At 39.1% G+C, this 15,842-nt stretch overlaps 1 protein-coding gene across 1 annotated transcript in view; it reads right to left on the bottom strand.

Moving 5' to 3' along the window:
* LOC150084713 (cyclic nucleotide-gated channel alpha-3-like) overlaps positions 1-15,842 on the bottom strand; it is a 100,136-nt gene that overhangs the window by 12,537 nt on the left and 71,757 nt on the right. Inside the window, exons 12-13 of the mRNA XM_090376328.1 lie at positions 9,617-9,709; positions 4,097-4,193 (exon numbers count right to left, since the gene is read on the bottom strand). Coding sequence (XP_090232454.1) covers positions 4,097-4,193; positions 9,617-9,709 — 190 coding nt within the window. The remainder of the gene's footprint in view (positions 1-4,096; positions 4,194-9,616; positions 9,710-15,842) is intronic.

The raw sequence follows: 15,842 nt of genomic DNA on the forward strand, positions 1-15,842 counted from the left end.
ATTTGTCTGGGAGTTGTGCTTCTGGCTATTGTTCGCTTTTTATTATTATTATTATTATTATTATTATTATTATTATTATTATTATTATTATCTGTTTATTTCCATAAGGAAACCACCCCTGGACGGCAAAGTGCCAGGAGGGTGCTAAGTACATATCAGGGTACGAGATACTACGTGCAGTGGGTTACATATACTGAACACGTAGTATCGTCCCGAAATATTATATACACATTTTATGTTTAATATATACAGTATTTATACATTAATGATTGTGTACATACATTATACAAATCATATATTTATAATTCACTAATACATAATCCCATATATAACTTACATATTTACATAACTGTTACAGAAGGTATATTTTTCGAGTCAACAAATTATTATTGTTCTTAAAGCAGAAAGTTTCACGTTTATTCACAATTCTTTGGTACTTTGCAGCCGATTCATATTTCGGCAAGTCTGTACGAATTCTGGAAGATCTCTTTCCGGAATGCTGCATCCTCACACAGTTTTTCGGCATCTATGTGTAGTGAGTTAAATACTTTTGCTGTATTTGATGGGAAGAATCTTTGCAGGCTACTAAGATTGTTCAGGTTTAGTTAGAAGGTTATTGTTCTGTGGGCCGATGTTGTCCAATTTTCCGTTACTGTCCAGGCTGTAATGTGATCAGTCACAGATTTTGTGGAAAGGGTGACATCAATTGTTGTCTCCCACATAGTGCTGGAGAATGTTGGGAGGTTGTTTGGCTGGTTAAGTATATTATAGCAACTGTTTGTGAGATACTCTTCCAGACGCTGCCCGTTCACAACGCCTCTCCGTCCTGGGGTTTCGCTATACCATGCCGGTGAGCGGCAGTTTACGTCTGCGTCTACAATTATTTTGGCGTTCGGGAATTCTGTGTGCATGGTCACAGGTAGTTAATAATTGGTAGGATATCTTCCCCCGACGTATATTGAGACAGCGTAACATTCCCCTAGTGCGGTGACTATGTGGGCACGCGAAGCCTAGGGGAGGAAGTCGTTTGACAGTTTGGTTACTGTGCAATCCGGATTTCTAATTAGGATGGTTGCCCACGGGGATTTCAGCATCGCTATGCACGATCTTGTATTGCAGGGGGTATCCTCTTGCACTAGCATAATGTCGACATTTTCTTCGTTGGCCTTTTTTACCAACTGGGCGGCAACCGCCCTAGACCTTTGCGCGTTGAGCTGTGTGAACTGAACTTTTAGTTGGTTATACTGTTTAGGGCGTGTTGTTTGGTATACTCCCTTGGCCTTTATGATGAGTGGTCACGGATTGAATGGTCTGCCTGGATTTTATGCGCCTTGCAGTTTGCACATGTTGGTGGATACTCTCTCTCTCTCTTAGGATATGTTTTAAATTCGTGTCTTACTTCAGCACATTGCCCACGTGTTGGTTGCGTTTGGGCGCATGTGTGGGTAGTGTGTCCGAAGCGGCCACACCAGAAGCATTTGAGGACTGTCACGTGTTCATTATAGCGATGACTGCCCCAGTTTATGAACACTCTGTTGTGTTTGTTTATAGTATTTCAGGCGGCAAGCGAAAGCTCGACCATCCAGTTTGTGGCGCTGCCTATTCGGGATTTGGTTTGATATCTCGGATTTATAAGTAATGCTGGATCTACCTCCGGATGTTCCTGCTGGAGGTTTCAATCCCCAGAATCTGATTTTTAGGCCTACTGAGGACTCTTTCTTGAGTTCGAGTCAGGATATAAAGCAGAAGGTGACACAAGTCATTAAGCGTGACCACAAGAAGATGAAAGTAAAAGGTATCCGTCTCCTTAGGAATAGGGGGATCCTTGTGGAGACCACAAATTCGGTGGATATTAATAGGATCTATTCTGCTTTGAAAGATATAGGTCTTACAATGGAGAAACCTCGGTTATCTGATCCAACAGTGTTAATATATGGTATCCCTCATGAATATGCTAAGGAGGAAATACTTGATGATCTCTTCATTAAAAACTTAAAAGACTATGGCTTCTCGCAGGATGAAGTTAAAGACGAGGTGACTTTCAGATTTAGTTCTGGATCGGGTGTAAAGGTGGTTAATTGGATGGTTGGATTCAGTCCTCGCATGATGCGGTATATTTTAGATAGCGATAGAATCTATCTAGGATTTACATCTCACAGAATCCGTAAGTTTACAATTGTAAGCAAGTGTTTCCGTTGTTTGGGTATGGCCACTCGGCACAAGTTTGCTCGCATAAGGCAGTTTCTTATGGACACTGTGCAGAGGGTGGTCATGTCTACGGAGATTGTCCTCATAAAGAAGACTCTCCAAAATGTATCAACAAGAGACGTGGTAGAGATTGCAATCATTCTGTAAGGGATGCCAAGTGTCCAGAATACTTAAAAGCAGTACAACTTTACGGACAGGAGAACCAAACATGAGTGATAATGGTTCAAATTCAGCAACAGCGTTGGCCGATAAGAATCCAATTTTAGGTAATATTATATATGAGGGGATAAAAGTTCTTCAGATAAATGATCAGTGCTGCAGAGTGGCAATGGATGAGATTAGAATAACAGCATTTGAAAATAATTTTGATATTATTTGCATACAGGAACCCTTTCATTCTTCGCAGGTAGGGGGTGGGGCCCACAAAGTTATGGGTTTTCCCACCTCAGCAAGAATTATTCATTCGCTTGACAAACCTCCAAAAAGTGCCATAGTTGTTATAAATAATGATCTGGTTGTTACCAACATTACAGGTTTGTGCACGAACACTGTGACCTGTTTAATGATTTCTACACCTTTCATAAATTTTTACTTTGCATCTGTTTACTGTCCGCCTAGTGAAGACATACAATTGACTCTCCATCGTTTGGACAATATATGTACTAATTTCGCTTCTAAAAATCTTTAATAACAGCGGATTTAAATGCCAGATCCAACTTCTGGCACAGCGGTTTTACCGACCCTAGAGGATTAGCTCTGGAGGATTTAATTTCATCCTACAACTTAAGTGTGCAAAACTTGTCTCACAAGCCGTTCACATTCTCTACTGTGAATGGCGAATCAAACATAGATGTCACTCTTACCACGGTTAAAATAGATGAAATTCTATCTGACTGGGATGTTATTCCAAACCTTGTGAATAGCGACCACCGCGCTATTGTATTTGGTTTGAAGCCTCGACAGAAATATAATGTCGATCCTAGACGACAGCAATATAATGTCGATCCTAGACGATCACAGCCACACGATCTTAGACGTTTCTCAATGAATACCATTGAGAAATGGGTCAGAGCATAACCGAAACGACATCAGCCGTGTCGTTTCGGTTATGCTCTGACCCAGTCGTCTGGCCATTACAATTTGGTCTTTGTCAAACTCGCTTAAGTCCGCTGCCTTTCCCGTCTGAAGAATAAGAGTAACACTGATTAACGGAGCTCAGTATGTGCGCGTGTCGGGACACGGTATAAAAAACACCTGATACTGAACTCCTTTACTGAGTTGCGCTACACCACTTTTTTAGACACTTGATACTGAGTGTTGCTTCGATTTGCATAACGACTCGCTGGTCATAATGTTTTAGTTCATTGGTGTATGTCCATAATACATTTGTTGGCAACTTGAAAGCAGATATAATTTACGATTGCGTCTGTACATGCGCGGATACCTAAGAGTCCGACACTTGTTGCAGCGAATTTATTATTATTTTTAAAATAAATTTATACTCCGGTACGACAACCAAGTCAGTAGAGTTTACAATAAATCTTCAATACAAATATTTATCGTATTTAGTAGTCACGGGCTTGAACCCCGGTCCACTCAAGGAACGCGTGCTATGCACTCTCGCTTCTGACCACTGGGCTACGTCAAGCTTATAAATTACTGTAGATGAATACTTGATTATATTAGAACTTGGAATGTTAGTGATAACTGTTTTTAATTTAAAATAATCATTTTCAGCATATCTTGAACAGCCATTCTATTTAAGTACATTGCCCTCGGTATTCAGTAAGCAGCGCTCATTTAAAAGCCGAAAAACTATTATATATAAACACAGAGCCTTGCTAAATTACTCATTAAACGTATCCAAGAATCCTTTTAGATCACTTACCTTACGAAGAATATCCAGGTGGACGTGGATGGCAATTTCGGCTCGTAGACGTTCTGGTAACATGCCAAGTAATTCGGTTTCGTCGACTGCTTGAGTTCTGTACAACAATCAAACACCACATGTAATAGCATGTTAAGAAAGAGAGCTGCTGAAATTGAAATTGAAATGGTAATAGGCTGTTGAAATCAAATTATTATGCATTCACCACTTGATGTGACGCAGTTAGCTGATTAAAACATTAATCTGTCCAAGTTTAACGTAATAACTTGCGATATATGCCGAACAGCATTCGTATTTGACAAAAATCTCAATGTTAAAGTAATCAAATGTTAAAGTAATCTCAATGATGGAATGTAAACAATTTTGAGATGCGGGAAATTACGTGATACATCCAGGTGAGATAACATTTATTTATACTCTAATTCAACTTTCGCACTGAATCTTTTGTTCTGTTCATTGATCATCTTTTTTATTTATTTATTTTTTATATATATATAGTCATTCGCGAACGATTCTGTTTAAGGCAAATGTAGCTGTCATGCATCCTAATCTGGTTCACTTAAACTGATTGCAGCCCCTTCACAGTTTCACATGGTATAATCTTTTTTAGTAAGAATTTTAGAAAAGCTTGCTGCACATTTACAGAGGTTGCCTTTCCTGCAATCCTGGAATGGTGTCTTCTAGATCCTTTTGTGGAGTAATAAGGAAAATACAAGAGAATAAACCACAAATAATGCTTATTTTAACGTTTCCCGAGATTATGGTAATGATGCTGCTTTTAGCGTTAAACTAGCAATAAAACTACATTTTTGATGAGGTCCGGCATGTTTATTACCTGGGAAGAGGAAAGGTCAAGAGGGAATAACACAAACATGATTTACTGAAGTTGGACGGCAGTACAAATGTCTGCCTATATCGTTTCCTTGTTGGAATTTTTGCATTTAGTGACCACAGGAAAATTATGTCGAATCAGGATTTTAACCTTGATTTTCTTCTCTAAAATAGATATACTAAGTATGTGAGTAAATGCAGAAGACTCTTGGATGAAATGTGGTATAAACATTTTGCTCTCAAAATATGAGTTCTGTGCTGTTGGGACGACTGTTTTCGGATGTGTTCCCGAAAATACAAGGATCATTTATTTGTATAATTTATTTATCAAGTCTCAATCTTGTTATAATAATTGAAGTGTTGCAAGTGTACTTCAGAATTCTCAGAACTACTGCATGCACCGTGATTATTCATTCATCAAAGTAGTTATTTTTCAAGAAGGAATACACATATAACAAGTAAATCAAGGTTTTTCCCTCCTAAGATCAGAGTTCTATCTTACTTCCCACTTACAATTCTGCTCAGCTCATGGTTGCCAGTAAGGATTTAGGAATTCTGTCAGCCTTTGTCAAGGTAGCACCTGCTTTAAAATAGGAATACTACAGTATGGGAATGAAAGCATTACTTATCTACCACGTGAAAGAATAAATCTGTTTAGTTGAAAACGTTGCAATTAAAGGAACAGTTAAATAGAAACACTTAAATAGTTTGGCAGCATAGTGGTCACTGTTTCTCTTCTTCAGGCAACGAGAACCGTTATCTAGTTTATCCATGCTTTAAACCAAATTGGTGACAACAACGATTAACAACCTTCTTGAACGTAATTCTGAGTTACAAGGCAATCCACTTTCTAAAGGCGTCTTAAATCAACAACCCACCTTGGTTGCATAAATTTTATCCTTCATGACTCAAACACGGCCTTCTGTTACCGAACTTAACTCCATTCGAATCATCCCTCATTAGAATTCTTGAGGTTCATCGAAAAAATCCATGTACTTTCACTGACTGAATAAGCATCAGCCAGAAGAGGTGGTACAAACGAATCCATTGGAAATTGGACAAAGCTACAAAGCGATGTGTTATCTTAGATCCTCAATCCATTTTTATTTATTTATTATGTGTAGGCGCCACCCGCCAAGCAATGGCATCTGCACAGCAGATCCCCAATACACGGTACGGAGCCTTCATGCTTATTACGTTCATCTAAGGATCAACTAATTGAGCACAACCGATTCCTTCTGGCAAGTAAAATGCCAGCTACTACAGTAAAATGGGCTACAAAAAGCTTGACAACCAGGCACCTTAGAGCAGCGTTTTACCAAATTGTGTTCCGTGGAACACAATTTCCGTGAAAAATCGTAATTAATAATTAAAAAAATAAAATAAATAAATTTTGCATGTTTGTAGCGTACACCACTTTTGTATCATTATAATTTTTAACATTATTTTTTTTTCAGTTATTAACATACTGGCATAGATTAATAATCAAATAGACCGCTGAACACTTTATTTTGGCGGGCTTTTGCATAGAGAAGTATGCGTTCCATCTACGAAAAAAGTAGCAGTGTAGTGATATAATATGTTATTCCTATGCTATTTAGTTTGGGGTACATGGGTGGAAGGAGAGGGGGAAGCTACCGATATCATAACTAAACTTACCTTGTATAAATTTTTTTTGATAATTATCAGTATTTCGAAGTATCTTTCTATACATTAAAATAATTTTCCTCCTAGTGATATTTATTCAGCCAATGTAAATTTATTCAGCTGGTTACGTGGTAATACGTAAAAATACTAAAATATGTAACAGAAGCTTGTTTTACTGTGGTAAAACAGGCCTCTAATTAAGCGTGGTCACGCACTGTGTTTATCTAACTTGACCACTCGGTACCATTCTTGATTTCCATATGTAACGTATTTATTTAAATAAACTAAATGCAACAAGGCGTAATATCTTAAGAGTTTAAGATTCTATATAATATCGGTGTAGATACACCATAGACAACTCTTCAAGTAGTGTGAAAGGCACCCACCGATGAAAAGCCAACTAGCTTTGAAACGGTGCCGTGGTGGAGGTGGTGCTCACCGAGAATAAGTGACAATAGTCTTCTCTATTAGTGAAGCGTTACTTATTCGAGGTAGTGCAATACTTGGTAACTCGTTGCGAAGGATGAGCACAATATGAGGTACAGATGAAATTATGCCTTTCACACTACGATCGTAGTTTTTCTTTAAGAGTTTTCTATGGTGCATCTAAACCGATATTATATATCTATCGTAACGTATTCATAGTTGAGGAAGACACACGCAGAGTCGAAAGCATCTGTAAGTATTTTATTTTATCAAAAGAAGCGAGCGCAATGAGCAGGGGGAAAAGCCCCCTAGTTATTATTAAACTAAATGATCATGAATTTGTGGTTGAAAAAAGGAACTTTAAAACGAGAAGCAAGTACTTCTAGTATTGCAACTGTGGTCGATGAAAACGGACACAATATTGTAACACTTCAAAGTGAAGATGAACAATCGCAGCCTTTTGTTCCCCAAAAATCCGAAGTGAAGAAACAGGAACCAACGAATAAAACACCAAAACGAAAGTATGATGACAATTATTTGAATTTCGGCTTTATATGTGTTGGAAATGAGGATGCTCCTGATGTGCGTCGTATGTAACAAAATATTAGCAGACAGTTCTTTGGCTCCCGCTAAACTTGTGTTTTGTAGGTGTCCCGCAAATATATTGCGAGATGAAAAGTGTTCCGTGAATATATTGTGAGATAAAGTGTTCTGTGACTGAAAAAGTTGGGGAAACACACTACCTTAGAGGGTACCTGATTGACGTTTATAAGGCTCTGAGAGGGGTTAGTAAAATGAATGAAGGCGGAAAATTCACTGTTATAAAGAATTACAGAACAAAGAGCCATAAATTCAATTTACTGAAAAAAGAGGTTTAGACCAGATTGTTGGAAGTTTTCTTTTAGGCAGGGAGTTGTTGACTGCTGAAACAAGTTGCCTCCGCAGATAGTTGAGCTGACAGTTTGAACAAAATCATAGGTTATCTGGATAGTTAATTACATGAGGAGGGAAGTGCATAAATTGTATTTTCTTATCTACCGTTTTGTTGTTTTCTTTGTTTGCCCACCGTTTTCTTGTCTATCTACCGTTTTCTTTCTTTCTTTTTTTTTTTTTTTTTTTTGTTTTTGTTTGTCCGGTTCAGCAAAAGCCTGTGGTTTCCTTTCACTGCATGGATATACTAATGCTACAAACAGAAACATTCTGGGGCACAAGAAACCTAATTCAGTGATAGGCTCACTGAATTTAGGTCAGTCATTGCCGCATAGATCGATCGCGAGCTATCACTCTACCACTTGTACATGACAATACTGTGCCCAACAGAAACAGTAGGTTCAATGGCCGTGGCACTCTGATACCCGAACAAGTCACTGGATTTGTACGAATCTAGCTTCAGCAGAAGGGAACATAGTCTTGTGTTCGCGGGATTTTGTTATATGAACTTGAATACTACGCGAAACTTGCGACCACTACTCTTTAAATGCCAACATATCATATCAAAATGCACAGCAAATTGCATCTAAAAATTACTCACCTAGATGCCCCAAGGTCGCGGAAGTCCCTCGACTAATAGTAATTCTGTGAGCCTCCGCGACCTTCAGATCCTGAAGCAACTGCGCCAGCGCGTCTTGGTAAATCCAGATTGTGTTTATCTTTGATTTCTAGGCAAGAAATCAAAGATAAACACAAATTATGTTAAAATGTTTTTTTTTCTTCTTTTTTTTCTTTTAGGTCCTAGCCGCCGAAATCTCAGTAAATTAAGCGGCAGGACCTGCCAGAGTAAATCTTAGTCTACTGGTGTTTCCTGGTCTGCTTCCACGGGGCGAAAGTGGGGCAACGTTGGGCCTCAGTAGGGGTACAGCGGCTAAACGACCAGATGAACAACGGTACATGACACTACATATATACAATATCCATACACTTTTAAATCTCTGGCATTTCCCAGCGAACTGGTTCACCCACAATGAAAACAACGCGGAGATGGGGGAAACCCCTTGTGCCGTTTGACCCTCATTACACTTGACACTTTACATATCTATATGGCCAAGATCTAGGCAAGATCATATATCTATACCCGACTTCTAATCACTTGACATAAGCACATTACAAATTTTGCTTACTCTGCATATGCCATCTGAAAAACTCATTTCTTAAAGCTGTAAAGGTTTCAATCAAGTCACCACTTGATACTCTATTTCCAAGCATTGTACCTTACAGAAATCAAGCCACTTCTGGTAAGAAAATACCTTTATGTGCTTATAACTAATCTTGTTGCTCTTTTATATACTACTTTTAACAGGTCCATCTCTTTCCAACGTTGATGTTTCCGAACCTGTTTGCAGTATTCATGACGAGGTCTAGCCTTTGCTTTATACAAAGGAATAATCTGCTCAATGTTTCGATGGTAAAATTCCTGTACATTAACAGACCCCCATGAATTGACCTGTTATAGCACCCTGTCTGCACTATTCAGAAAACCTGTCCGACTGCAATTACTCCTAAGGCGAGTAAGTGTGTTTGCAACCGTTAGATTAAAACGACTGAGAACTGAAACGCATTACTGCATCAATAAATTTTCATATTAGAATAATTCTAAATACCTAAAAAATGATGTCTTACCTGGACCAAGAATACTCTGCCCATTTCTTTACTTTGATCTGGAGGGAGGACGGCACCTTTCGATGTGTCAAATACAACTTGATTTGATCCATCCTTTCAGAGGAGAAAAATATAAATCAGGATTATGTTCCCAATATTCTGGTTATTATGTCGAAAAAGAAAGATATATCTATTTTAGATTGATTATAATGTTATAAAAGTGTTCATAATTTCTTGTGCAGAGTTTCATTGCACGCTGTTATATCACGGAACAGGATATGCTTCTCGGACTTATTTGTTGGGCAGTGGTGGATCGTACAAGTTAGTGCAAACGCATCATATTAGTACGCAGCTAAACTCTGAATTAACACAAATATGCAAAGGCGGCATTATTTAAGTTAAATCTCATATTGTGGATATCTTCATAACGAGTTGCCATGATATTGCACTACTTCGAATTAATTTATATTATACACCATCAGGCATCTCTCATATTGTGGAGTTATACTTCATAACTGTTTTGTCATCATTGCATCGCTCGGGTACCTACTCACCGAAGAGGGGCCAAATAGCCCTGAAACGGCACCAGGGGTAGCTTGATGGTGTCCGGAGTTTCCTCGAATAGGTAACAACAGTCTTCTCCACTGGGGAAGCGGTGCCTATTCGAGGAATATATGAGCTTTGTGTGTGAGTTGAAGGAGCTGAGTTTCCTCGAATGGGTAACAACAGTCTTCTCTACTGGGGAAGCGTTGCCTATTCGAGGAATATATGAGATTTTGTGTGTGAGTTGAAGGAACAACTGTCCCTTTCTTCCTTCTACGGCATTTCCTTCCTCTACCTCATGACTATTGGATTCTGTGTTGACGTGATTTTTAGTTCTCTGGGTTTTATCTTTACATTTGTGATTTCTAGACCCCCCCCCCCCCCTTTAGTGAAAATACGTCCCTTAGTTAGAAGAAGTGGTGGTGAGTGCGTTGGCACCTTTTTTTTTTTGTTTGGGACTGTCTCACAAGGAATAGCGCAATGCTAAATGAAAATCTAATTTTTATGATTTGCGATTATTTTCGATGCCATTAACGTTAAAAATGGCCGTTACTTATTATTGATTTCCTTCTGGGACAGTTGTATTTTTGAGTTTTTACCTTTGACCTCCTGTGCTGGGGTATCCAAGGCTTCATCCCCTTCCTGAAAGAAAGGGGATGAAGCTGATTGGTCCACTTGACATTGATGGTTCGACTGTTGATGATCCTGCTCAGATAGCAAACAAACTGAATGACTATTTTGCATCTACATTCACACATGAGGAATTATTAAGGTTTGGGCAGAAGGTTATCAAATTTTATGTTTGATAACCTTCGATAACTGAAGTTTAACCTTGATTTTGTAATAACTGAGAGCTAAGTGGAGGAGAAATTGTTGAAGTTAAACATAAGAAAAGCACCTGGGGTGGATGGGATCTATCCAGTTATATTAAAGGAGGGGGCAAAGCAACTAAGCAAACCCTTAGCCATAATTATTACAACATCCTTGGACTCAGTGGAGGTTCCCACGGACTGGAGATGTGCAAATGTATCCCCGATTCATAAAGGGGGATCGAAGGGTGACACGAGTAATTACAGACCAGTTAGTTTGACTTCTGTTCCGGGTAAAATAATGGAGTCACTGGTTAAAGATGCATTGCAGGATCATCTAGACAAGACTGCAGCAATAATTCAGACACAGCATGGGTTTGTTAAGGGAAAGTCTTGTCTGACAAATTTGATTGGTTATTATGATGTGGTTACAAAGGAACTGGATGCAAAAAATAATTTTGATATCATCTATTTGGATTTCAGGAAAGCTTTTGACACTGTTGCACATGAAAGACTATTGTACAAATTGGAGCAGAATGGTATTAAGGGTAAGTTGCTACAATGGATAAAAGGATGGTTGAGTGGGAGAAGACAGAGGGTGGTAATCAATGGGTGCTGCTCTTCGTGGACTAATGTTATTAGTGGAGTCCCACAGGGTTCGGTGTTGGGTCCACTGTTGTTTCGTATATTTATCAATGATATTGATGAAGGTATATCAGGCTTAGTGTCAAAGTTTGCAGATGATACAAAAGGTTGGCAGGGTTGTTAATGACAGTGTGCTACTGCAACAGGATATAGATAATTTGGGCAGATGGGCCAAGGAGAGGCAACTGAAGTTTAACCTTGACAAATGCAAAGTACTGCATATGGGTAGAAGTAACCCGAGAGAAAAGTACCAACTGTGTGGTACTACACTTAAGGTGGTAGAAAGTGAAAAAGATCTGGGAGTAATTGTGCAGGCAGATATGAAGTTTTCTGAGCAATGCAGACAGGCTGCCAGGGCAGGTCATGGGGTTTTGTCAATGATATATAGGAATTTTGCTAGCAGGGAAAAGGAGGTGATTGTCCCTCTGTATAAGGCAATGGTGAGGCCACGCCTTGAGTACTGCGTACAGGTCTGGAGGCCTCATTTTAGGAAGGATGTAGATTTGCTTGAGCGTGTACAGAGAAGGGCAACAAGATTGGTGAGGGGAATGAAGGGATCATCTTACCAAGAGAGGCTTAAGTTCTGCAAATTGCAGTGGCTGGAGACTAGGCACCTGCGCGGTGATCTGATTGAGGTGTATAAGGCCTTGAATGGGTTGAGCACGCTGAATTCTGATGGGATCCTTCGACTTGCTCAGATTACGAAACTAAGGGGGCATAAATTCAAATTAAGAAAAGACAGAAGCAGAATAGATGTGCGGAAATTTGCCTTTAGCCAGCGGGTCGTTAATTGCTGGAACAAACTTCCATCTGTCATTGTGGAAGTTGATGGGTTGAATAAATTTAAGGAGGAACTGGACAGGCATTTGGAGGGAATGGTGTGATTTTTTTTTTTTTTTTTTTTTTTTGGCTGATGCTGCATAAGCTCATACACTTGCTTTCTTACATCACATGCCACTACTACTACTACCACCACCACATTTCAGGTTGTACAGCAGTCTTTTATGTGCAACAGTATCAAAAGCCTTCCTGAAATTCAAGTATATAATATCAATTTTTTTTTTTTTTTTTTTTGCATCCTCTCCTTTGTTATTGCATCACAATATCCATTCATATTAGTCAGACAAGACAGCACCTTAAAAATTCATGCTGTAACTGCAGTATAATTGCATTCCTGTTTAGATGGTCCTGCATTACTCCTGTAATCCATAATTTTCTCTGGTACAGAACAAAAATCTGTTAATCTAACAGATTTTTGATCCCTCCCTTGTGAATTGGAGATACATTCGCACATTTTCAGTTCACAGGAACCTCCCCTGAATCCGAATATGCTCTCATAATTATGACCGAAGGTTTGCTTATCCCCTTTGCTGCCTCCCTTAATATAATTGGATAGATCCCATCCACCCAAGGCACCTTTTTTATGTTTAACGTCAACAATTTCTCTTCCACTTTCCCTTCAGTTAGGGCGCCTCCGTAGCCGGGTGGGCAGGAGCAGCAGTGCTTAGCACATGCTTCTTGATTAGACCGGGGTTCGAGCCCGTGAGCTACCAAATACGGAGGATGCGGAAAGGTCAGGGAATGACAACTGCATATCCCCGGAGCAATATGGCCTTAGTTGCTAATGCTCCTAAAAACCAAATAACAACAACAAGAACATCCCTTCAGTTATCACAAAATCACTTAGCTCCCCCATGAGAGTTCGAAAAACTTGTGGCATCCGCTTTCCTAAAGAATTTCTCGTGTGTGAATGTAGATGTAAAATGCTCTTACATATTCAGTTTATAGCAACCTGAGTAGGGTCATCAACAGTTAAACCACTGACATCAAGTGACCCAATGTGATTCAGCCCCTTCTTTCTACTGTTAATATGTTTAAAAAAAAGAAGGCTTTGCTGCTGATCTTTGCTGGAGACTTCTCGCAATCTGTCTTAGCTTACCTAATCTCCTTTTTGATTTCATTGCAGAGTATAGTACTTTATATCTGCTATTGGCTTCTGTATCACCTGGTAATTTATGTGCATCCCATGCACTTTTCTTCTCTTCCACCAGTTTCATCAGTTCATCGACACCCATTTGGTCTAACATTGAATAGTATTTCTTTGTTGGTATGAAATGCCTAGTAGCTTCTATGATTACTTTCCTGACTGCTTCCCATTTATAATTTGTTGTTGGTAACATCATCAGTTGATCCCGTTGCATAGAGTTTAAAACTGTGTGAGACCACTGTAGTCACCCTTAGGAAAGCAAAAACTTTTCCCTTTACTCTCGACAGTAGTTATGTCTTTAAGTAAATTCCACATTAGTATACTGTTTTCATTTTCTACCAAGTAAATATTTTACTTGCACATCTTTAATGCATGAAGAATCAATCTCTGCTGATTTAACAGATCAAGAATATTGCTTCCTTCTGTTGCCTCTCTAAATGCTGCTGTAGAAAACAGTCATCCAGTAAATCCCCAAAATTTTTTCTAGTGTGCGAGTGACCAACCACCTAATTCTAGTCAACATCTGGAAAGTTAAAATCTCCCATTATAAGGCATTCTGATTTACTTGCCTATGCTATTTCTTTTTATAGTTGTTTGGTATACTGAACACAGTCATTAGGCCCATAGTACACTCCTCATTTTCGTTTTCCCAATGAGTATGTCACACCAAACTGACTCAACATTGCATTGGCCACCCATGTCGACTTGATGCACTGCTTTAGATTAAACATGCTTCTTAACTAAGAATATGATTCCCCCGTCTTGTCTGTCCTTCCTCTATACATTGTACTCCCCATATTCAAATTCAACATCACTTATGTGTGAGTGATTCCTCAAATATTCCTACAATGTCTGCATTCGTTGACTCAATCAATACTTCAAATTCATTAAATTTATTTACGGCGCTCCTAGCTTTAGTGTACATGCAAATATACATGTACTTACTCTTACTCCCCCTGATGCAGCCCACGTATTTATTTGTTCCATGACGATCTACAGCAAGACTTGAAATTCCTGACACCTTGCTTCCCAGGCTGCTGCATGTTCCAATCGAAGCATAGGTTTAGGTAAAGCGTCACCGGTGATTTTCCACAACTACGCCATCAGTGCTCTTGTATGGTATACAGAACTCTGTAAATTCCAGAAATATGTGCAGTGTATGTATAGTATTGTGTTTGTGTTGGGTTGTGTTCTGGCTGCTCTTGGCCGTAGTGGGACTCTACGTTGCCCGCCACCACCACTGGGAGATGAACCAAGCTGCCGATCATTCTCTGGCTGGTCTCTACCATGGTGCCTGAACTTTCCGGACGGAGGCAATGTTAAAAAAAAAAAAAAAAAAAAAAAAAAAACATTAGAGATGTGTGTGTGTGTGTTTTTTTTTTTTTTTTTTGTTTTGTTTTGTTTGGTGGGAGACAGCAGGGCCTAACTTTAGGATATGCGAGCCCTAGGCAAAAGTTTTTTTTTTTTTTTTTTTGGGGCCCCTGTAAAAATGTTTATTATGAAGCGCCCTACTTTAATAGTAAAAAAAAATAGGGCATAGGACACTCGGAAAATTAGGATTACACAATCAATATAAAAATGTAAGGCAAATAAATCTGCATATATTTTTAAGGAAATACAGTATATACAAATCTGAACATATCGGCGACACGCGCATTTTGACTAGAAGCTACATTACAATTTGAAAGTATATTTTATTTGCAAAAAAATTTATAAGGAACACGAGCACTCATGCTCGTCGTTACACTACTGGATATTACCGATTTTGGCTGTGTCCATTGCCATTTACGGACCCCCTCAAAGTACGGGCCCTAGGGACATGCTTAGTTTGCCTGGGCCTAAGGTAGGCTCTGGGAGACAGGCGCTCCCAGGTGATCTCCATTTTGCCCATATGGCGGTTATTAATCCTGTCCTGAAGGGTTAGCAGTTTATCCTACCCCGGAAGGAGTTAGAAGTTCATCTTAACGATCACGCACTAGAAGTTTAGTGCCAGCTGGAAATCCTACACACATGGGGTTTGCAAATCAATCGCACGTTACAGGTGTAGTATCAACCAGTAGGTCCTACCTCATGAGGAGTTTTTTGGTTGTCGGAGATAGTTTCTTTGAGAGTACAGGGAAATAGGGTTAGTCGAGGTAAGGAAAGGATCTTTAACGAGGTTGGTTTTAGCAGCATGTTATCTTGGGATTAAGATTAGTATAATAGTAAGTTAATTAGAACTAATAGTAAGATTAGTTCCGTAGCAGAGTTTTCCTAGTGTCAA

The sequence above is a fragment of the Mastigoproctus giganteus genome, chromosome 6 (genome assembly GCF_048544385.1).
Source record: "Mastigoproctus giganteus isolate SK-2022 chromosome 6, ASM4854438v1, whole genome shotgun sequence".
NCBI lineage: Eukaryota > Metazoa > Arthropoda > Arachnida > Uropygi > Thelyphonidae > Mastigoproctus > Mastigoproctus giganteus.